This window comes from Microcebus murinus, chromosome 6 (assembly GCF_040939455.1).
Source record: "Microcebus murinus isolate Inina chromosome 6, M.murinus_Inina_mat1.0, whole genome shotgun sequence".
Lineage (NCBI taxonomy): Eukaryota > Metazoa > Chordata > Mammalia > Primates > Cheirogaleidae > Microcebus > Microcebus murinus.
This window is the reverse complement of record NC_134109.1, coordinates 85,852,768-85,877,239: the sequence shown is the minus strand read 5'-3', so window position 1 is coordinate 85,877,239 and position 24,472 is coordinate 85,852,768. Positions and strand designations below refer to the sequence as shown.

At 39.8% G+C, this 24,472-nt stretch overlaps 1 protein-coding gene across 10 annotated transcripts in view; it reads right to left on the bottom strand.

Moving 5' to 3' along the window:
* Window positions 1–16,280: 16,280 nt before the first annotated feature.
* Window positions 16,281–24,472, bottom strand: part of SEMA6D (semaphorin 6D) — a 54,140-nt gene continuing 45,948 nt past the window's right edge. For 2 of the 10 annotated variants that reach the window (XM_012763552.3, XM_012763551.2), the window contains exons 15-19: window positions 24,366–24,443; window positions 23,862–23,923; window positions 23,427–23,483; window positions 21,738–21,905; window positions 16,281–20,016 (exon numbers count right to left, since the gene is read on the bottom strand). In XM_012763552.3, the coding sequence (XP_012619006.2) occupies window positions 18,728–20,016; window positions 21,738–21,905; window positions 23,427–23,483; window positions 23,862–23,923; window positions 24,366–24,443 (1,654 nt within the window). In that variant the 3' untranslated portion in view covers window positions 16,281–18,727. Of the gene's footprint in view, window positions 20,017–21,737; window positions 21,906–23,426; window positions 23,484–23,861; window positions 23,963–24,365; window positions 24,444–24,472 lie in introns of all 10 variants that reach the window. The other 8 variants (XM_076004328.1, XM_012763556.2, XM_076004327.1 and 5 more) reach the window with 5 other exon arrangements.

Below are 24,472 nucleotides of genomic sequence, written 5' to 3'. Positions count from 1 at the left end.
CCCTGAAAAGTCAAGGTAGCCTCAGTAGGAATGTGGTCCTCCTCTGACTATATCCTCGTAGTCAGGGTGATGGATAGATACCATGGCACCCCTTTGGGACATACGTGGCATGGATTTTCTTCCATTCCAAAAATGATGTGTATGTGGTCAGATGACACCTCAGTGGTTTCAAGAATGTGTGATGAACAATATAAAAATTCTTTAGGAGGATTTTAGATACAAAGAAATGGATCTGACAAGAATAAAAACAACACTGTATAAATTAACTAGGTTTGCTAAAGAGTCTCCTTATGACTTACACAGATATGGTGCTTATTTTTAACAATTGGTCCTTCTCAGCCATGATGGTTTTCATTGCTCTAGTTAGGAGGGGTCACTCAGGCCGTTCCTGTCCCATGCTGTCATCATGTTGCACTCCTCATTTGAAACGGTGATGTTTTTCTCCAGATACTGGTCTGTGCCAGTTCCAGGGGCTGAAGACCCCCTCTGTACTCACGCAGAAACATTTCCTAAGGAGCAATGGGTCTTTGTACCTACCCAGTTAATACAGTATCAAAATCATGAGATTGACAACAGGCCATAGCTGCTATAATTTCTTTTCTTGGAAAGAACTGAGTTATTTACCCTCCTGAGGAAGCCCTGAGTTCAGCCAGCCAACCAACCTGATGGTTTTGAGTTGCATTAATGCACAAAGCGCTATACTAGTTTCCCTCCCTCAAGGATTTACAGCCTGGAGAACTACAGCCTATAGTTTCTGGAAAACTCCCAGGAATGACCTTACAATGATGTCCGTGGGAAATTTGAAATGGGGTGGAGAGAACACACAATGCAGAAATGAAAGTTTAACTTAATCCTGTCCTTTCTAAACAGAAAAAGCTCAGGACAGGGTTCATATAAACATTCAGAAGGCAGGGACCAGTTCCATCCAGAGAGAGTAGTTTATGGAACAAAAAATTGACAAGAATTGTTTAATTCTAAAATTAATTTTTAAAAATTTTTTTGGAAAATGACTACTTATATGTAAAGAAGGATCATATAAATTTTTTAAATCTTTTATATTAAAATTTTAAAATATTTTAAGTATGAAATTACATAGGTACATACTATAGATATAAGCAGTAAATTTATTAGAGAATGTAGTAATTTTTTTCTGAAATGGAATAGATTATAAAGCATTTACAGAACATGTACTACACACAATATTTTTATTTGAATTTTTTCAAAATAGTGGGTTGTTTGGTTTCAAACTTTCACATGGTTATCTATTAAATTGTGACTATTTTTACTTTGCTGTTTCTTTAAGGCACAGGATGTCCACAATCTTTGCAGTGTTTGTATTACTTTATGAGTTACCAGAGGACCCCAATCTTAAATGCAATCCAGAGAGTGATTCATGCGGCTTTGCATATGCTCAGGCCTGTTTCCCCTTATCAGAGGTCAGCAAGCAGCCCTCAGCAGCAGCTGCAGCCCTGGAGAATTTCACTGTCTCCCATTCTCTCTCTCTCTCCCATTCTTGCTCCCTCTCTGTCTCTAACTCTAACTCTCTCTCTGTCTCCTCTCCCCCTCTCTGTCCCTCTCTCTCTCTAACTCTAACGCACTCTCTTTCCCTCCCTCTCTCTCCCTCTCTGTAACTCTTTCTCTCTCTGTCCCTCTCTCTTTAACTCTAACACACTCTCTTTCCCTCCAACTCTGTCTCTAACTCTAACTCTGTCTCTCTCATCACTCTATCTCTTGCTTCTTCTTGGCTCTTTAATTTTCCTCTTAAAGCATTAGAGTCAATTTGGGGACTGTATACTTTGTAGAAAGAATTGATACAGATAGAGTTGAATGATCTCCGCTCTGGGTTTGAAGATCTTGTTGTGAATGGAAAGGAAGCAATCCTGGGCTATTATGAGAGGCACAAAATGTACAGGAAGGTGCACAGGACTGAAGCTGGAGAATCTCTCCTTCAGTCAACACGTGTTTCCTGGGTGTCAGGTATGTTCCAGCGGATAAAGCCATGAATGAAACAGAGCCCCTGCCCCTGAGCAGCACACATTCTGGTTAAGGAGGAGGAGATAATACATGGACAAATAAGAGAGTATCTGATGATGGTAAGTGTTAGGAGGGGTTTGGGAGGAAGGGATTATGTTAAGTAGGGAAGGCCTTCTGTGAGAATGTACCATTTGAACCGAGAGTTTATAAGCTGTGCAACTATGGATAAATTATTGAACCTCACTGACTCTCTCAAGGGTAAAATTAGCTTAAAAGTACCCAGCTCTTAGTTTGTTGTAAGGACAAATGAGACGAAAAATATATATAAAAAATGGTTCCATCGGTGGTAGCTGTTACTGCTGCTATTGACACACACTGTGTCACTTAAGGGAATCTGAGTAGAGTTTAATAGAGAATTTATAAAACTGTATGCAACAAGAAGGGAAGTGCAGTATCCAGGGGCTAGTAAGAGCAGAAAACAATGGCCAACCCCAAAGAGAGAGGAGAGGGAGGCTGCTGGCACTTGGAGGTGCAGAGAGCTGTGTGGAGTGGACAGCTAGACTGCACTAAAACCTGCAGTCTCACAGCCTCAAGACATTAGTGGGTCTGTTCTGTGTGGGATTAAGGTTAGGCACTATTGGGGATTACAAACACGCACTAGAAATGGAGCCTGCTACCCATATGCCTGCAGCCAAGAACAGGAAACAACACATACACACACACTTTGACTGCAATGTAGAAAATGGTCTAAGGGTCATAAGAGAAGTTCCCATAAAGGCTAGTGAGTTCTCGGTGCCAGATTACTTCCAGTCAGCACATCAGGGGATGCTGTAGAAGAGGTGGCTGTGGTTTGCCCTGGATCTCAGGGGAGAGAAGATCCAGACATGTAGCAGTGATGGACAGAAGTGCATTACAAGTGGAGGGAATGAAACAGGGTAAGCAAATGGCCTGTGATAGAAAAGCCATGGTTGCAGGTACAGAAAGCAGGCAGCTTAGCTCAACTGGAGCCTCCAGCACCTGAACAGGATTTGAATTTTGCTGTCCCTGTGAACCTGTCTGATCTTCACCTTCTTGCTGTTCTCCTTTCCTCTTTCAACCTATATCTTCTCTCTCCCTGTGTTGTTGATGTTCTCTTTTTCTTTTCCCTTCTGTCCTCTTTCATGAGTCAAGCATTTCAAGTACAAGGGCAAATGGGAGTGGAGTGGGGTTCTGGGGAATGTCAGAAAAGCATGCCGAACCTAGATTGCTCAAGCTCTAACTCAGTCTTATCCAGGAATCACCTGACTTGGTGGGAAACAGTGGGAAAAAGAAACAAAATGGCCCCAGAGCAAAGTTTATTTATAATATCGTATTCCTTTAATGCAGTTCTCTTGCTTCTTGTTCCTTTTCTAAGAACCAAGGGCAGAAATATGAGAAAACAGAACAGAGACATTTTAGAGAATGTTAGTTTGGCCTTCGTCCTCCAAAGACAAGAGACCAAGTCTACCACTGCCTTTCAGTGAACAACTGATTCATTTCACAGCCCCACCAATGTGCACAGCCTGGCTTGTATTTGGAAATCACACAAAATCACATCACAAGTGCTTTCTCGTAGGCTACAGAGAAACAGTACTTTCCATCACCCATGCGACTACCCGTACTAGAGGCCCTTCCTCTGCATGGATTGGCCCTACTTCAGGAAAGATACATAAACTGTCCTGGCCCTTTCTGTGTTTTTATTTTTTTGTTTTATCATTCATCATTGAAGCCAAGTTAAAGTGGAAAACTTAAGCTCAATGCATTCCCACTGGTTTCTCTAGGAGCTCTCATACGACTCAGCAGTAGACACTGAATAAAATGCATGATGAATGAATGAATGTTTGCAAAAGGGTATCTGGGTTGGGGAATCATCATAATTACCACACAAAATGTACTGTAATTCCCATTTATTATTTTTCTTCCTCTCCCTAGTAAGCCTTGGCCCCATTGTGGAGAGAAATAATATTTTGATCAATTTTGAATTTCCAGTTATTCAAACTCCATAATATAGCCCTCAGTACATGCATGTTTGAATGAACAAATAACTAAAACACTGAATAAACACTTCTGTCTTCTAAGCATGATTTAGGAAAATGATGGGAGATAATGAGATCCTGTCATGGAGGCCATACTGGGAAGGGCCTTCTATACAAGACTAAGGAGGTTGGGATTTATGATTTATTCCTTTTGCTATAGGGGACGACTAAAACATTTTAAGCAATCAGGGAGTGATTTAGTGGTCAAGGCTGCTTTAGAAAGATCATTCTGATTGTTGTATAGAAGATCAATTGCTGTGGTGATAAATCTGATCTTTGTCTAAGTTTTTGTTGTTTCCAAAAAGTAGCAATGAAAACTCCAGTGAATAAAGGGCTTTGAGTTGAAGCATAGGTGTGGCCGCCTTAACTCTATGGTTTACTAATGGAAATAAATATACTCTACTCATCTCACATGGTCTAAAGGTGTTGTATAGTTTAGAAGACAATGTGTTCTCATGAGATTACTGTAAACTAAATGTGTCTAATTATTTCTCATTTCTGTAAAGTACAAAGGCACAAGTCACAGAGTCACTCTTGTATCCTTAATGGCAAATAAGGCTATCCTTGAACTAGGAAATAGAAATGCTCCCATTCCCATTTTTTATATCATTCTGGGAAAGAGAATTCCTTGATTTTAGTGGCCCTTTAAAGTGCTGGACATCAAATTGTATGTTTTTTAGTCACTCTAAGATTTGAAAAGTTAAACTTGCAGAAGCAGATTGTTTTGTTTGCTTCTGCCGTGTGAATAGCTGGCACCTGATAGTCACACCTTAATACACTGTTTTTGGTCAAACACTTAGGATTTTCTCATTCGGAGCTAAGTGAAATATGTTGGGTTGTAGCCCGGGATAACCTAGATCCATCTACGTGAGCTTTTTGTACCCATAAAACCTGCCAAACACCTCTTTGTTAATATACCATCGTAAATATTGATTACTCACAATGATATATTATATGTGGCTATAAACTTTTTACAGCTCCTTCTATCAAGCAGTGGAGTCTGTTTTACCTACTTCCTGATCTGGACTGGCTTTGTGACTTGCTTTGACCCATAGGATGTGGCAGAAGTGATTTTGTGTGATTTCCAAGCGTCTGCTTAATGAGGCCATGGTGGTTCCACTCTCACTCTGCTGAAATACTGCACCTTGAAAGAAGCCCAGGCAACCTCTTTGAAGGTGAGTGATCACGTGGAGAGAGCTAAAAGGACCATGTCACAATACAGGTCCAGCTATCCCAGATGTTCTAGCTGAGGCCCAAGATGTGTGAGGCCATCAAGGACTGTGAGCTAATACATAAGTGTTATATGCCTCCAAATCTGTGCTCATGTGTTATGCAGCAATATAAAACTAATACAAGAGTTTATTTCATAGCAACCAACAATGAACACACACATGAACACTTTTACAATTCATTGCAAAGACGCAACACAGAGCAAGGGATTTCAACCCTGGCTGCACATCAGAATTTTATGGAGAGTACTTTTAAAATACCCATGCCTGGGCCCACCCCAGAGATGCTGATTTAATTGATTTAATTGTTCTGGGATGAGGCCCAGGTATTGGTATTTTTAAAAAGCTCCCTAGTTGATTCTAATATCTAGCCAGGAGTGAAAAACATTAATGTAAAACAAATTATATAGGGCAAATAGATAAATGAGAGAGAGAGAGAGAGAGAGAGAGAGAGAGAGAGAGAGAGAGAGAGAGAGAGAGAGAGAGAGAGAGAGAGAGAGAGAGAAAGGGAGATTTCCACCCCATTTACCCCCATAATCCATTCACTGTGAGATAACCAACTTGAACGTGCTGGTGACTCTATCAGTTAGCATGTTTTCAGCTGGAAGAAGCAGTATCTGGTCAGCAATGGAACAAGAACATTCATCTCATCCATTAGAAAATCCAAACAGGGAGGTCTTCAAACTTGGTTAGTTCAGCAGCTCTCAGGACTTTCCATATCTTTGCTCTGCTATCTTTAGCATGTGGACCCTTCTCCCAGTCTACTTGCATGGTACCAAGATGGTGGCTACTGGCCCATATGTCATCTGTCACTTGCTATCACCCAAAAGCAGAACGTTTCTCTTCATATACTCTCTTTTTATTAGGGAAGAAAACCTTCCCCAAAGCCCTCCCAAACTTTTGCTCAGGTTCTTCTGGCTAGAATCGGGTCACATTTCCATGGCTTCACTGTACAAGATTCAGGAAAGGAAAGTATGTTACATTTTCAGCCTCTATAGGGGAGGTAGGCTCTCCCAGCAAGCTAGAAGTAGGGGTCAGTGAGTGGAGGGTTAGTGGGTAGACTACCAACCATGCTGATCTATGTATCTCTTTATCCTCATATAAAACACACACATATTTATGTATCTATATGGATTTAGTAAAAAGATATATACACATGAATGGGATTATATCATACATACTTTTTACTGTGGTCATTCTCTCCCTCACATCCTGCTTTTATTGCTATTACAGTTTTGGCTTACTGCACTTTACTTAGTGACATATATTAAAACTTGGTATTTATTCTTCAATAATTTTCTCAGTGCTTATATAAATCATAAAATGTGCATATACTTATGTGAGGGGGTGCCATTATTTACAAAATAATATCATGCAGTATATTATGGCAATTCTTTTAAGTCAAGGACACACAAACACTCAAGTACTTAGTTTACTAGCCTTTAACTGTTATCCCTTGCTACCCAATTCTTCTCAGTTTTCCCTCCCAGACAACTTCCCTTTCTAACTCCCTCAACTTTTATCAGAATCCCATTAAGAGAGTAGAGCTTACTAGCCTACCTGGTACTTTGCTGTTTGGGATGTCAGGGTAACATAGTTAAGAAGCAGAATGCTTTCTAAGTACTATTGTATCATTCAACTAGTTGCTCACACTTAGAGAAATTTTTGGGGTCTCCTGACACTCCCATTTAGTTTTTAAGATCCTTCATTCTCTTACTGCTTTCTAAATGAAAGCATGTAATTAATTTCATCCCATTCTGTCAGAGGGGTATTGAAGTGTCCAGCTATTATGGTGTTGCTGTTTATCATTTTGTTTAGATCAAGTAGGATTTGGTTTATGAATCTGGGTGCACCTGAGTTAGGTGCATATTTAGAATTGTTATGTGTTCTTATTGAATTGTACCCTTCACCATTATATAGTGACCACTTTTGTCTGTCATTACTTTTGTTGATTTGAAGACTAAGTTATCTGAAATCAGAACTGCCATGCCAGCTAACTGTTGGTTTGTGTTTGCTTGAAATATTGTTTTCCATCTCTGTACCTTGAGTCTGAATGCATCCTTGTGGGTTAGATATGTTTCCTGAAGACAGCAGATATTTGGCTTGTGTACTTCCATTCTGCCAACCTATGTCTCTTTAGTGGGCAGTTCAAGTCATTCACATTTATTGAGAGAATTGATAAGTGGGGCAGATTTCTGTTCATCCTATTGAGTTGAACTTTGTTGCTTTGTTTTCTCTCTTGAGCCATTGTGGTATCTGGCGTTTGACCTTTAGGTTTTGGGTGATTTTACATTGGTGCGTGTTTATTGTGTTGATCCATGTGTAACACTGTTTTGAGTACTTCCTGGAGGGCATATATTGTCTTGATGAATTCCCTCAGTCTTTCCTTGACTGAGAAGATCTTTGTTTCTTTTTCATATATGAAACTTAGTTTTGTGAAGTACAAGATTCTAGGCTGAGCATTATTCCTTTTAAGAAGAGTGAAAATGGGGCCCCAGTCTCTTCTTGCTTGTAAGGTCTCAGTTGAGAAATCTACCATTATTCTGATGGGTTTCCTTTTGTAGGTTACTGCTTTCACCTTACAGTTCATAGGAAGGCCTCTTTGGTGGTTATTTTGGTCAGTCTGATGACTGTGTGTCATGGTGTCTTCCTGTTTGCAATGACTCTCCCAGGAATCATTTGAACTTCTTGTACCTAGATATCTAGATTTTTAGCAAAGCCTGGGAAAGTTTTCTCTATTATATCCCCAAATAACTTATCCAACCCTTGTGTATTTTCTTCTTCACCCTCAGGGATGTCTATGATCCTCACGTTAGGCCTCTTTATGTAATCCCACATTTCTTGTAGTCTTTGCTCTTTTCTCTTATTTCCCTGCTCTATCTCTGTGACTGACTTACTTAATAAATGGTGCCTGGAAAATTGGATAGCCTGATGTAGAAGACTGAAACAAGATCCTCACCTCTCACAAAACTAACTCACAATGAATAACAGACTTAAACCTAAGGCATGAAACTATAAGAATTCTAGAAGAAAATGTTGAAAAAACTCTTATAGACATTGGCCTAGGCAAAGAATTTATGAAGAAGACCCCAAAGGCAATCACGGCAACAACAAAAATAAATAAATGGACCTGATCAAATTAAAACACTTCTTAACATCCAAAGAAACTATCACAAGAGCAAATAGCCTACAGAATGGGAGAAAATGTTCACATATTACACATCTGATAAAGGGCTGATAACTAGAACCTATTTAGAACTCAGGAAAATCAGCAAGAAAAAAATCAAACAACTCTATCAAAAAGTGGGCAAAGGACATGAATAGAAACTTTTCAAAAGAAGATAGTCTAATGGCAAAGAAACATATTCTAAAAATTCTCAATGTCTCTAACCATCAAGGAAATGCAAATAGCAACCACAATGAGATATCACTTATCTCCCGTGAGAATGGCCTTTATCAAAAAGTCCCCAAACAATAAATGTTGGCATGGATGTGGAGAGATAAGAACATTCATACACTGCTGGTGGGACTGCAAACTAATACAACCTCTATGGAAAGTAATATGGAGATACCTCAAAGAGCTACAAGTAGAACCACCATTTGATTCAGCAATCGCATGACTGGGCATCTACCCAAAAGAACAAAAGACATTCTATAAAAAAGACGTCTGCACTAAAATGTTTATAACAGCACAATTCACAATTGCAAAGATGTGGAAATAACCCAAGTGCACATCAATACATGAATGGATTAATAAAATGTGGTATATGTATACCATGGAGTTCTCCTCAGCCACAAAAAACAATGGTGATAATACCTCTTGTATTATCCTGGATAGAGCTGGAGCCCATTCTACTAAGTGAAGTATTCCAAGAATGGAAAAACAAGCACCACATGTACTCACCATCAAATTGGTATTAACTGATCAACACTTAAGTACATATATAGTAATAACAGTCATCAGGTGTCGAGCAGATGGGAAGGGGGAGTAGGGGATGGGCATATACACACCTAATCGGTGTGGTGCGCACTGTCTGGGGGATGGATAGGATTGAAGCTCTAACTTGGGTGGGGTAAAGGTGATATATGTAACCTAAACATTTGTATTGTCATAAGATGCTGAAATAAAAAAATAAAAATAAAAAATAAAAAACTTCATCCCTACTAACTTTCTGGAAGTTAAATTCTTTACTGGGGGAAACATAAGACCTTGGAATGGTGTTTTGTATCTCCAAACATGCCATACTCCCCAGGACATTTACCACCAAAATGGTGGAAGTTTCCAAATTATAGACTGGAGAGGAATTCATTCTTTCCAGGCTCCCTTTCTTTTTATTCAATGTTTATTCCAACACCAAAGGGAATTTTTATATAAAGCTCTAAAATTCAACCATTCTGCCAAGAATTTTTATTTTGTTGTGTTGTGTTGTTGTTTGATTTTAGGAACTGTGACTTTTTCTGTTATGTTTTAATTGGAGATGAATAAAATGAAATAGTTGTTAGAAATATACAGGGATTACCTGATACACGTTTGTCAAAATATAGTTAACCTGAATCCTTTTTGTATTCTAAATCACTGTCGAGGCCGGGTGTGGTGGCTCACGCCTGTCATCCTAGCACTCTGGGAGGCCGAGGTGGGTGGATCGTTTGAGCTCAGGAGTTTGAGACCAGCCTGAGCAATAGCGAGACCCCGTCTCTACCAAAAATAGAAAGAAGTTAATTGGGCAGCTAAAAATATACAGAAAAAATTAGCCGGGCATGGTGGCCTATGCCTGTAGTCCCAGCTAATTGGGAGGCTGAGGCAGGAGGATTACTTGACCCCAGGAGTTTGAGGTTGCTGTGAGCTAGGCTGATGCCATGGCACTCTCATCTGGGCAACAAAGTGAGACTCTATCTCAAAAAATAAATAAATAAATAAATCACTGCCGAAATATAATGGTGTCCAAATAAAGGCGAGAAGAAAAGAAGCAGAAGATAAGATCACTAAAAAAGACACAAAACCATTGAAAAATAACATTAAAATATTGTGACAGCCGGCCACCATCAATTCAGGAATGGGACCATAACTTTGTTAGACCAGAGCCCATGTGTATAAGGCCCAGAGAAGCAGGAGTTTCAGAAAGCTGTAACCAATGTATTCCCAGGGTACCCATTTTAGGTACTAGAGATGTAGAAATTAAAATTATTCAATTAGGGGTTATTTCACATGTACAATTGAGAAAAACTCTCTCCCTCCAGAGATATCTCTTTATTCCCTGGCAGTAGGTGATCAACCTGAAACCAAAAGATACATGTCCAAGTTATGTGATAATTTAATATTTTTCAATACTGGGGGTAACTTTCGCTGTAGTGGCTTAATCCCTGCTCCTAGGCTCATTTTCAGGGAACAAGATCATCCTATTGAATTGTCTTGGTATTGACACTCTTGGCACAAGTTAGAGCGGTGGGAACACCGATGAAAACATAGGGCTTTAAATGCCAACTCCATTTGGGGCCCTACGATGGTTAAGGTTATCCCCAAACGTCCTTCATCTCTTTAAGGAAGCCCATAGCTACAGTAGAAAGGGGGAGCACAGTCACTTCTTCAAAGGCCAAACTTATTAAATTGAGAAAATTTACCTTTTAAAAAGTAGGGGGAGGGGAGGGACCACAGAGAATTTTGCAAAGAGGTGTGGTTTTCCTGACATCCTTAAACAGGCACGCTGTCGCAGAGGAGAGAGGATTTTGCTCTACTAATTATTTCATATTTTTACCAGTTGTCATTACCATAATGATCTCATTGTCCTCAAAGCTACCTGTTCTCTATTCATCTGCTTCCTTGCTTTCTGTTATTCTGGAATCCAGGGAAGAGAAGACAAAAGAGAAAATGGGCCTTCCCAGCACTCGGTGTCTTGCCCTTTGAGACGTGAAGACCAGGCTGACACAGCTTCCGCATTCTGAGCTCCTGCTCTGGAATCTCAGCCACTTAACTCACACCTCGTTCTGCTGTGGCCTGGATCCTGGTTCTGTCCTGACATGCCTCTTTTCTGCCTTTCGGTGGTTTCATGATTTCCATATTTTATCAGTTTAGTCCCAGTATCTCCAGCTAAAAAAAGAAACACTTTGCTTACAACCTTTAGAAACCAAAGGACATCAATGTTGATCACAATCTCTGGCTTCTTCCTTGCAGCTAAATCAAACCTTTCGGGAGTTTGTTTTCAGCAGTGGACAGAGACTTGATCTCTTCTTGAGAACAGATGACTAAACAAAGTCAGGGGCTATTTCCAGGGGCTATTTTTTTTTTTATTTTTAAAAACAAATTTAGAAAAAAAAATTACAGAGAATTTTCAAAAATATGTTTGAATGAAGCACATTTCAAAATGATATATCAGTTTTAATGATGATAACCAGTTTTTAATATTTCTGTATGTTTCTTTCTAGACTACTATATGTACATATATATTATTTAACATAATTGAAATTCTTTTGCATTCTTCAGTTTTAGTATTTTGCTGTTTATTCATTTATGATAAATATTTCTGTAAATTAAGCAAACATTATGAGTTCAATTCTTTTTACCTCTCAAGAGGTGGGTTCCATAGGTAATTAGAAATAGTAGCTTAATATGTCATGAAAATCTTATGGAATTGTTCAGGAGGCAGCCTTAACTTAGGCAGCCTGAAGAGGCTGGTGACAAGTCAGATGGAATCTTAAATTTTCATCTCAGTTTTATAAGTCACTGCAGTTCCATACTGGCCAGCAAAAAATCCAAATATTGCCTGATCTTGTCTCTCAATCTGAGATGTCACTGAACCCTGGAGCTTAATTCATCTTCTAAATGCTTACTAATACCCAAGATCTTCAAATCTGCAAAAGTACTCCAAAGGTTCTATTTCTTTTTATCCTTACCAAAGCTGTCTCCCAAATCAAGGAATGCTCCTTTGAGAATGGTTAAAGAATGTCATAATCCTCTTATTTGGGAATCTGATTTGCAAATGCTAAGAAGGGGTATATGCTTCCCCTATGCTTATTAGCATTAACCATTGCAAATCACTGGCCAGGCCCCGCCACCTGACTTAGGATAAGACTGGGAGAATCACCAAATTTGTTTTTTCAACAGACATTTTCATGTGCTTAATGTAATGACTCACAGAAGGTTAGGTAGCTCAAAGGATCAGAAAACGCTCTTTACGATAAGGTCTGACTCTTATAGATCTCCAGCCATAGGAAGCAGTGGAAAAATTAGAACTGTGTTTAACTCTCAGTATACAACACTAGCTCAATATGAAGAAATTCCAAAATAAGAAATAAACAAATTCTCCCTAGAGGTTCTCTGACAGCCCACAGATGTAGACCTGGCAGGATGCCCAGACACTTAGATGGGTACAGTTTGGACACATCAGGTTAGTTCTTTGTAACATCTCTGAATTCATCCTCTTTGGTTGTTTTCAGCCTATACTGTGTCAACTCAGTCCATGGATTTTTTTTTTCCAAATAATTGATTTGGCATATTCATTATGATGGCCCAGCATGTCACTGATTTCACTGTATGTTTCATTTTTCACTGGAGGTTTGGCCCATACCCTTGGATACTGTAATTATTCTACCTTTTTTGTTTCTCCTCATTATACATGAAGTGCCAGAGAGAGGCCATCCTTACTGATTGAACACTGATATTCCCTTTCAATCCTCTCAGGAAGGGTGTTAGCTCCTGCACCAGGCATGGGTCCGAGAATATGTGAATTAGCCTTGATTTGTGAATTGTCTGTCCTTTCCATTTCCATAGTTGTCACAGCCCTGCTGACCTTACTGTCTGTGCCTTGAAAATGGGAATGACAAATCTTGTCCCTTTCCAAAAAAAAAAAAAAAAAAAAGTGTGCTAGAGATTAACTGAATAGGGTTCAAAAGCCCCAGGAAAACCTAAGAGAAGCCTGTTCACACAAGCCAAATGCTGGTGCTCTTTTAGGGCTAAAAGATGTGCTTATTATAATTTCTAAATAAGAAATCAAACTTTGAAGTAGATGTGTGATTGACAGATTGATTGACAGATCAGTTCTGAGTCCAACTCTCTGTAAGGCAAAAGGGTAGATATTCAAATTTACAAGGCATGTCTCAGCTTTTAATTAGAGTTAAATACACCATGCAATTGCTGTATTCAGAGCCACAGCCTGCCTGCTTACAGTTGTGCCAGCAGCAGTGGTAGCCTTGTAGACTGGCGCTGTCCAATGTAGTAAGTACATCAGGGGCACTGGCCACGTTTCAGTTGTTCAGTAGCCTCATATGCAGGGCTACCATATTGGACAGCACAAATAAAGAACCTCCATCAGCACCGAACACCCCATTGCATACAGCTGCTTAACACAGATCTTCCCTCTCACCACTACTCTAACTGGTCTGAAGTCCATCTTTATAGTAGTATTGGGTGGGCCCATCTCACACTGACGAAGAACACTCACAAATCACAGCACATATGTAACAAACACCACATTTTCATACTTACCAAACCCAGTACGAGAGCCTTAGAGGTACTCAAGTACATATCCCAAAGAGATTTATCAACCAATAATCAATACCTAATTTTAAAAAGAATTATATCATGAGACAGAGGCTAGAAATATGCTATTTTCCTTTATCTATGAATTCCAGTTGATTCATGGTCTATGGTCTGAACGTCCAGGACACTACCTCTTTCTCTGCCATCACCCTCCCTAATACGCCTGAGAATTAAAGATTGATTTTACTACAAGTCCATTCCTCTCTGTTCATGGTATCTCATCTGTTTCATAAAGAATGCAACGCTGGCAGAGATTTAAGTGTTTTACATGTTCTATATGGAAAAAGGGTAAACATCAAATATAGATCCAAGCTAAACAACTTAAAGTGCGTTGTTTACCATGCCTCTTACTTTATGGCTAATCTCAGATACATCCCACATCTAGCAGGGAACAGGCCTCACACATCCATAAACAGACTACAATCCAAGCTATCGAATGAGGAATACTTAAGCATAGCATTCACAAAATAAGTAATAGAATTACAGAGTTGAAAGAGACCAAAGAACCTTCAGAGAATTGGATGTCAAGCCATCTCTTTTCAAAAGTGGGCAAAATGAAGTTGGGAGAGGTGTGGTGCTTCCAGATCACTTGAGGAGCAAGGAGTCAGGATTAGGACTCAGCTCTCCAGACCAGGACCCAGGGCTCCTTTGGAGACTTTGTTCTTTTCCCTCCTGTGACAAGGAGGATGTTGGAGACCAGCTGGAAGGGGAAGAGAAAGTCGGCCTCTCTCCCAGGGAAGAAGGGTGAGTCCTGGTGCAGGGGCAGCACCTGGTCTGTCATGGCACTCACTCCCTGGCACGGGAGATGCCCTTTCTTCATAGACTGTATCAGCATTTCTATGGTTCCATCTGGCTTCAAAGTTACCTCTTTCCCAAGTAGCCTATATGCCCAGTCAATGGAATTTTGGGAACCAGAGCACAAATACCCTGTCCTGGTTAATTTATTTTGTTTGTACCTTTACTCTCTGGCTTTATAATGTGTTCCCTAAAGGAAATCCCCAGTTCCTTTATCCCACATCTCTCAGATGGGATCTGAGCATTTATATGAAGGATTTATAGATGTGATTTTAGGGGACTCTTTATCCCATGAAAAGGAAATGGAAGTTCACCTTTCAGTCCATGGCATTCATTAAATTATCAAAGATGTCCATGATGGAAAAAGGCTAAGAACTTCTATAAGGGAAGAAAGAAAGATGAACTTTTTAAGAGCAAAAAAAAAAATACTGAAACCTAGGAACACTGGTCTACTGACCATAGGCATAATAAATACAAATTTAATGGAAATAGGCAATGTAGGTGAAAGAAGATACAATGTCAAAGCAGCCCAGGAAGAAACAAACTTGATGATACATTTCCCTTGTCTCTTCCTTCATCCATTGGTTCAAACTTTCAAAGTTACACATTGATTTCTGCAAGTCAGTGAGTTGGGAGACACCTACCCTCTTCCCCAGTACCCCACTGGGATGCAGGCTTACGCAGACCTCCTTGCGATGGTGGGGTGGGGTTTGGAATGCCAAGTCAGGCCCTGACTGGTGGCCCTGCCTCACTGTGTGCAAAGCTGCAGAGCCAGAAACTGTGTAAGGGGGCAAAGAGGCCTCCCACCAACCTTCTTCTCTCACAAAAGACTTCCTACAACATCTCCCACATGGCTGTAGACTAGAGCATGCCATACAGAAATAAAAAAAGGACATCTGTTACTACTAAACTGACACTGAAAAACAGCACCCCTAACACATGACACCGTGACAGAGAATAAGGCTCAAAATAGGAATATGGCCATTCGTGGTGTTTGGCAAAGATGCTGAGGCTTCTTGACAAACATGGCCACGTAGGAGGTGCAGGTGGGCTTTGGCTAAGAGTCACAGCGAGAGCCAAGAGGGCAGGATTGCTACAATCAGCCCTGCTTTCTCTCTTAGAAGTGGCTTGACAGCTTCAACATTCACGAGGGGCAATGCCAGCAGCCACCAACTCAGTACATGCTAAGGAAGAACCATAGAATCATGTTTTTTTACCTTCCATTTCAGTATTTAGGGAAGATACCACCTAAAACATCCCATTCAGTTAAAACAATGGAATGGAGAAATTCCATATACCAAATACTAAGAAATGTTCACGGCAACTTATAATTTTGAACTAAAATCACATTTTTCATTTGGGAATACAAATCATGCATTTGAAAAATGTCTGTTGAACTAGATATGGGAACAGTGTAAGCCACGACTATGTTTGCCTGAAGCATTTGACTGTTGATGCAGTACAGTTCATCTGGTTTTCGGAAGAGTTTTCTCATTTTTTTTTCAAGGGTCTGGCCTTTAGAATCAGCTTTGCAAGGAGAGAACTGTAGCAAAACCATGACCGAGTAGGAAATGTTCCAGATAAGAATATTTTGGCAGAAATTTTAAAAGAAAACTCTTACTGGTGTTGATTGACTTAAAAATATTTTTAAAGTATGGTATGTTATAAACCTCTTCAATAACAAGAGACAGGGTCTGATTTGTATATTTTATTTTGACTTTACATGCGGTGTTAAAAACCCAAAGTACATATTATTTACACATCCACAATACAAGTTTACAAGATATCTATACATGTTAAAGTACTCTATAAAACAGTATAGAGCCACTTCACTTTAGGGTTACTTTTTATGCCGTACCATTAAAAAAGATACAATCTGTGTTTACCTTTGCACAAATGGATAAAGCATTTAAAAATTAAATTAACAGGATAGAGACTAGATTTAATGTTAGAAATTTCAACATAAATATTGATAGAACTCACATTACGAACTACAAGGCAGCACAATGTTACAAAATGTTATCGGGGTCACATAGAGTTACTGTTCCGTTTTACACACGCTTGGATTAATATTGGTAAGGTGAATTCAAACACATGTTTGTTGTCGGTGGACTGAGTAGTGTTTATCATTGGTTGGTTTAATTTATTATTAATCTGTAATATTTTAGTTGAAGAGCTGAAGTGTTTCAAGAACAGAAGTTTTAGCTTTTGAGCTTCCAGAGATCACAGGAAATCATGTTCTTTGCAAAACAATGTTCTCAAAAGGAAAAGAATGAACTGTATCAGTATTCCACATTCTGTATAAAAGTGATCTGGTCTTCTGCAACCTGTCCTCCCCCAAGTAATAGATACCATCAGTATTACCACAAGAAATCAGCTGAACTTACTTGCCTGACTAAAGTCAGGAGCATTCCTGTCTTGGTATTTTCTAGATTAGGTTCAATAAACAATTGTGTGGTGTGCAGCGTATTAACTGAAATAGTCATTGGGGTCGCACACCATCAACTGCAAGTGGTTTCTGCCAAACTAGGTATAAATGACTCTATATGGTTTCCACGGGTGTCACATTATCCAGGAAACCTCATCTGAGTTCACATTATCGCTGTTTCATCCTCAGGAAAGCAGGAGTGGAATGTTTATCATGGCAAAGGATGTAATGCTGCTATTAGGGTGGATTGTTTAACAAATTAATCGTTCTAGGTTGTTTTTATGATTTTTTTTTTTGAAAGTCTTTTCAGGTGCTGGTTGAAAAACATTTACAACTGGCACTCGGTAAATAATGTGCTATATTGAAAACACTTGACATATTTTAACTTCTATCATTCTCATGAATAAGGCACAAAATGCACAGATTCAGGTAAACTCACATGTGGTATTTACAGTATATTGTCATTACCTGCATGACTTAGGAGAAAACTCTCACGTAACACAACATAGACAACATGATTGCACCACTGTTAGATTTTCACAGACTGTTTCTGTTAAGCCAATTACAATTTCTTTCGTATGTCTTTCATCTTCTGTTTTTTTTTGTTGTTGTTGTTGTTGTTGTTTGTTTTTTTACCTTGGGGGTAGGAAGAATAAAGGAGGAGAAATTATACTACATGGGGGGAAAATTAAGCACAATCAAAATAAAACCTTATTAGTGTGTCCAACATTAAATAGAATGACTTGGGCTTTGATTCACAGTGGACAGGTAAATTTTACTACTGAATACTGGTAGATAAATCAAAGATACCTCTTAATAACTCGATCTCTTTAAGCTGGCAAGACTGGAATAGAAGTTTTAATGAATAGCAGCACAAAATTACTTGCAACTCTTACATTCTGGCATTGGGTACCACTAAGTCAAGTTCATCATTCTGATGGTCAAAGGAGCCTTGATTTTATTCCTTTTCCAAAGCTGAACCCAATGGACTGCTGTGGGAAAAAGTTATTGTCTCTTGTTCAGTTGTTCAGTCATGCTCAATGTAAACAACTCCATAGCACAAAAAGATGCAATGGGCACCTAAATAAATCTTAGTGGGTACAGAACACACACACACACAAACAGACATACACACACCCACACACGCTCGCAACACAGTTTGTTGGTGGCATGAAAAAAATGCCACACATGAAAAAAATAATGCTACAGTTTGGGTCAAAGATTGAATTTTTAGCAAACTGCCTGGTAATCTACAAGTTCATTTCTTTGAGACATTACCATTTTTTTTTTTTGACATTTGTGCAAGAGGCAAGGTGAATGCATACATATTAAAATGTTCACATTTAATGGGAAGACCACACATAATGGCAGTCTTAATTGAACCCATTTTCAAGTATTTGTTCACAGATTCTTCTGAGTACTGTATCAGCTCTTTACACTGGTAAGGTAGCCCCTGGGAGCCACACATCTATTTAGCTTCAAACAAAATGAATGGAATGACCAGCACCTTCCTTTGTTTTCAGGCAAGTACACAGAAGCCTCGCTGCAGCCGCTACCATGTGGCGAGTTCTGATGGTGCCAAAGTTAGAAAGAGTTTCTTTGGCCACTTGGTTTCTCCCAAAACACAAGCGAGTCTCTTGTCTTAAGGTACCCTTACAACATCTCTCGACACCACGGACGGGATAAAGCCACACAAGAACAGCACACTGGAGGCCTAGTACGTGTATTTGTTCAGTGGTCTGACAGACGGGGTTTGAGGAACAAAGGAAGGCTTTGGTGGCACATCAGGTTTTAAGGACGGCGTCCTCTTTAGTCCCGTCCTAGGAAGGGTGCCATTACTGGTGTAGCTGCTCTGTCTGGAGAGCGAAGGCTGCATATGAACACTCACGGGTGTCCCCTGAATATAGTCCACCTTCGCCCCTGTGGGGGTGGGCATGTACCCCCCACGGTTTATACTAGGCTGTCTGGATAACAAAACACCATTTGGTGAGTTTAAGTTTTTAGGCATGGCCGATATAGAGTGCCTCTGGGAGGAATTTTTGTGATAGCCCCGTTGTCTTTCCAGAGAAGTCATTGGGACTCCCGGAGTGGTGGGGACATCCACCCGCTTGGTCGGGCTATTTCTGGGGAGAGTTGAAGGTGGGGAGTACAGAGATGCCTCCCGGTTGGGGACCTTAGGGGGGACCTCAGACATAGGCCCCGCAGGATCCAGCATTAGGCTCTGGTGGGCCATTTGGATGTCTCCCATGATGGCTTTGGGGTTAGTATTTGGGTCGTTGAGGTGCTTCAGCAGATCATTGAGGGTATTTCTGGAATCCACGGAGCGCCGGTGATCTCTCTTGCTGGATGACTTCGTAAAAGGGTGGTCGATGTTTTGAAGCTTCTTCTCGGCTTTGTGAGCGTTGGAGTTTGAGAAGGACGTGTTATAGTCATGGGTGGCATTTGGAAGAACAATGGCACTAGGGATGTGCCCATGACTTAGCGGGGAATGAGGTGGAGGACTAGAGGGAAAAAACTGAGGGGTTTCTTTCCTTGCAGCGCCGTGGCTGTGGGCCTTGTCCGAGTGGCTCTTCATGGCCTGCAGGGGCTTCTGGTGAAGAACAGGTGTCGACTCAGGGGTGGGAAGGGCGGCCAGCTCCGGGGGCTGGCCTCGGTGGTCCATGACCATGGATTTAGTGTCTCCATTGGGTGGCAGCTCTTTCCGACTGGTCAGCAGGTTGCTATACAGTTTAGGAGAATCAATATTCTGTTGGTATTCCTTGACTGGGCTGTCAAAGAGACCATTCAGTTTGGCGAAACTTCCACTGGAGTCTGTGCACGACTGGGCAGATTCCGCGTCTTTGTGGATCTTTCTATTTTTCCGAACAAACATGTCTCGATAGCAGTATACTGCCACGCCCGCAATGAATGCCCCCAAAACAAAAGCGGCAAAGACACAGGTGATGAGGACATTCATGTGGACCATCTGGTTGGACTCTCCAGACTGGACTTCCCATCGGACACCTGCAACCGACACATGGGGAAAGTGCGAATGAGATGCTTTTTAAAAATAATATTAAACAGTCAACGGCTTTCGATAAGCCAACACTACCTTCACATGGTCTGTATGCTTAATCCTGGAGAGTCAGGTAGACTCCAAGATTCCTTGTATAGTTTGTTTTTAATCCCCAGAGACATATCTGATTACTACAAATGCCAGCATAACTCTAATTTCCCCTCATCTGTATTTTTCTGTTCTTTCCCCCAACCCCTCTTAAACAGTTGTTACGCAACCTTAGAAATTTTAAATTTCTACCTAAAAATAGTTACAAAGTGTACATTTCCTGAACAGCCAATTTTAAGCTCATTAAATGTTTTCTCTCATGATATTCTCTTAACGCATCAATCAGGCTTAAAGGGCAGGTGCTGGGATTAGGAAAAGGCATGAATTAATATAAATGCACCCTATGCTAAAATAATTATTCTAATACAATTATACTAACTTAAATAAAAATGCATAATTTGTTTATAAACTAAAAGTATCTGCTTGGTCATTGTAAGCTACAAATATAGACTTTCATGTTTGCTTTTTTATTTTTTTAATATCATCTTGGGATGAAGGACTCTTGAATTTCCTGCTACCTAAGAAATCCAGACAGTCTAAGGAAACATACTGTGCATTCATTAGTAACATCATTAAATTATTTGGAGATATTTGAAAATATTTATATTAAACCTAGAGAAAGAAGAGTTAATTAGTTTATAATTATTGGAATTTTTCAATGCAACCACAGACATCTAACAGTCAATCAAAGAAATGTTAGTTTAAGAGGTATCCAAGTCTGTTACATGCTATCAACACAGCTATCCCAGAGTAAGGTAAGTTAGAGTGATTTTGAAGATTCTGTTGCTTTAGGTTAGTACTAAGGCCTTTGAATATTAGTTGTTTTTAATCAATGTTCAGGGTTATGGAATTCAGTGGCATTGTGAAAGACCAAGAAACAAAAGTAGAAAAAAAAATGGTATGATTAAAATAAGCAAAGCAGAAAGAAGAATGATTAAACTTTTTACAACGAAAACACATAAAACCAAAATAAACAAATGTAAATCATAAATGACAATGCACTGCTATAAAAACTGATTGGAAACCTGATACCATAAGTTTAGTAATCACTAAATAATAGATTTTTTTTTTTTTTGATAATCGAATTCAACAGGCAGCTATTTTATAACCGCTTCTCTTGTGGGCTGGAAAGGATAGTTACAGACCAGCACTCTGTTACGGTTTATTGCTTGTGGTATTCAAGCAACTTACATCTCACATATCCTTTCATTCACATTTTGAATTGAAGCTAAACAAGAAGCTGGGAAAAGCTCCGAGATAAAACATACGATATGAAGATATTTGCAATGAATGAGTTTTGTTTTCTAAAGTTGCTGAGGTGACCCTCGAAAATCTCTGGCGCCTCTCCGCTTCTCCAGACGGAAATCAACCCCGATTAGATTGGCTGGGCGGCTGCTTCACCAACCCTTTCTTCAACGGCTTTCTAGCTCTTTCGTCTTCTAAGGAATGGGCTCAGATAAAACCACAGAGAAGCGAAGAGACCGTGGCCAGGGGAGGTGGAGGCACAACCGCAGCAGCTCCATGGAGGCTCACCTCTGGAGAAACCAACCACACACACCTCAGCTGTGGTAGGGATCAGGTTTCCACACAGTTAGAGATGGGTTCCCTGGTGAGGCCTTACCCTTTGGGATACCTGATAAAGGATCAGTAAAATCAGAAGTGTTTGGGTCATCTTGAACTACAAATTTCCGGGAGCTCGTCAGTTTAGGTCTCCAGGTATCAATCACTTTAGGTGTAATTTCTGGGATACTTGCCATTGTGGTAACAGAAGATGAAGATACCTCCATGTCTGTGGTGGCAAACAGATTTTTATTAACATGGGTAGTGTGAGAAGATTTTTTTTTCTGATTGGTCTGTTGCATTTTTAAGTCAAGTTTAAGTAAGTTTTGTGTGAAAGCTTGTTCTAGGATTTCGTAAAAACACACCTGAGGAGACTACACCGAGTTCCTCTCTGGCAAGGGAAGAATAAAAAACTAAAAAATCAACAGTAGAGACATAGTAAGCATTTCAAAAGTAAAACACTCAAAATGTTCCTACTGAAGCCCCTGTGGTTATTAATGATACTCCTGAAAATGTTAATACAGATCCCAAAGCAGAAAAATAATTGCTATTTTCTCAGTCTCTTTTGAGACAATATCATTTCATTTATTTTTGTGTATGCTTTAAAAAAGCACTTTCAGGGATGGCTGGAAACTGTGTAGCCTTCCCTGGAGAAGCTACAATGTAACTTCATCACAAAATACCTGGTTAACTCTATATAGACACTAGATTTTGGACCTGATAGACCAGCCCTGCCAAGAAGTTATTCAAATAGCTTTACCGTGGACCTCCCATCCACTTGCAGATTATTCTCTGCACTGAGGCCCTACCATTCACGGTAAAACATGGAAGCAGGAACAAGCTTTGCCTGCACCTTCCAAAATACCTAGGGAGTTTCTGCCAAAGACTTATTGGTAACTAACGCAAAAGCAATGGTATTTACAAACTGAATGAAGATGTTTCCGGTATACAAGATCTGCCATCTTTTCCTTCCCCTGAGGAATGAATCTGCTGACACATTTTAGAAGCAGCAATGGGACCAGGAGTTAACTTAACCCTTTTAAGCGTGTCTATTATGAATTCCCACAAGTAGATTTTCTCTTAAAATGTAAGCATATGCTTTTAGGCTTAAATCTCTGAGACCCCAATTCAGACTGATGCAACAGTCACCAACGAAGGCTCCAAGACAGATACAGACAGAGAGACTCGGAGAGCCCACTGCACATTTTTAACACAGCAAACCCCGGCTTCATTCCCCTGAAGCCTGTTTCACACCACTGAGACCACAGCATTCAAAGATTCCCAGGATTACCACAATTCATTCAAAACCAAAAATCTCTAAAACTAAAAATACACATTTTTTTTCGAAATGTGTATTTGTTTACTAGGTCTTAGGAAAGGTAAGGAGAGATGAGGAAAATAATGAAATTCTGCCATCCGTTAAATTTAGATGGCCAGAGGGAGCATTCACGATGGGGGAGGGGTGAGGAAGAAGAAAGCTCGGGTGGGCGTGCGTGCAGCTGGAATGCAGTCTATGTTAACCCATTTGGTTTCTCTTAAAGGATGTGCCTTGGTCAATGATGAACTGTTAACATGCTACACAGGGGTGAGGTGCTAAGAAAAGTCTTTTGGTACCGTCAGTGGGATTATGAGTCAAAGCAGAAAAATGAAGGGCTGCCAAACTGCGCAAAAGGTGGGGAGAAGGGGCTGAAAATGCTGAACTGAAGGAAAGAAAAGGTTTGTTAATTCAAAAAAATTAAAAAAAACTAACCAGATGTTGGACCGCCAAATATTTTGTAATCTGGTGTAGTTGAAGTAGGCAAAATTTCTAAAAGAATTAAAGGAACAAGTAATCAGTGAAAAGTAACCAAAAGAAAAGCAAAAATTTATGAATTCCAATTAACTAAAAAAAGTAAAAATTAAAAAAAAAAACCAACCAAAAAGACTATAAATTAAAAGATTAACCTACTGGTTAGACTACCACTCTCTAGATTTCCTACAGAATTATAAATGGTGAAGGAAAAGAAAAAGTAAGACCCTTTTCTAAAGCATCCCCATGACCAAACAGCTCAGCTTTTGCGAAGTTTAAGTTAAATGCTAGGTGGTATGTGTCCCAAGTCATTAAAAAGACTGATTGTAAAATAACGTCCACGTGCAAATGTGGTCAAAAAGAAGCTCCAGGAGGGAATGGAAGATTCTGTCTTACCGTGGCAGTCCCCTAGGTGGGCCGTGTTGCCGTATTCTGTGTCTTGCTCATATCCGCCAGCTCTGTGGTGATGGAAAGCAAAGAAGTCTTCGGTTAACAGCCTTCATAGGAACACAAGTGACAATCAGAGCAGAACCAAGAACACAGACCGATTAGCAGATTAGCATGAATGGGCAGAGAGAAGAGAGAGAGAGAAAAGAAATCAACTTTTCGACATGACTGGGCTATCCATAAAATGGCTATGTCTTTTAAAGAGTTTTCGACTAAAATGTTTAACAGAATAGAATTATATTTTTCTCTCCATCTAGTTGCCTCAAGTGTCATTATGTCTACCATTTCCCTTCTTCTCACATCTCCATGTTTCCTTTTTTTTCTTCTATCATACCAAAAAAAAATCAAAAAAGAGACAGAAAGAAAGAAAAAAATGAAGTTTTCTAAAATGTCTAGCTTTAGATATTCCTGGAGAAGACAGTTCATCCTGGCTCAGGTGACAAAGGTACTCACAGCATCCCTGGAGTCACTCTACCACAGGCTCCCTGGCTTAACCAGCCACAGTACGGGTCACGAGATGCAATACAAGACCTGCACAAAAACCAAGCAGAGTGCCATTT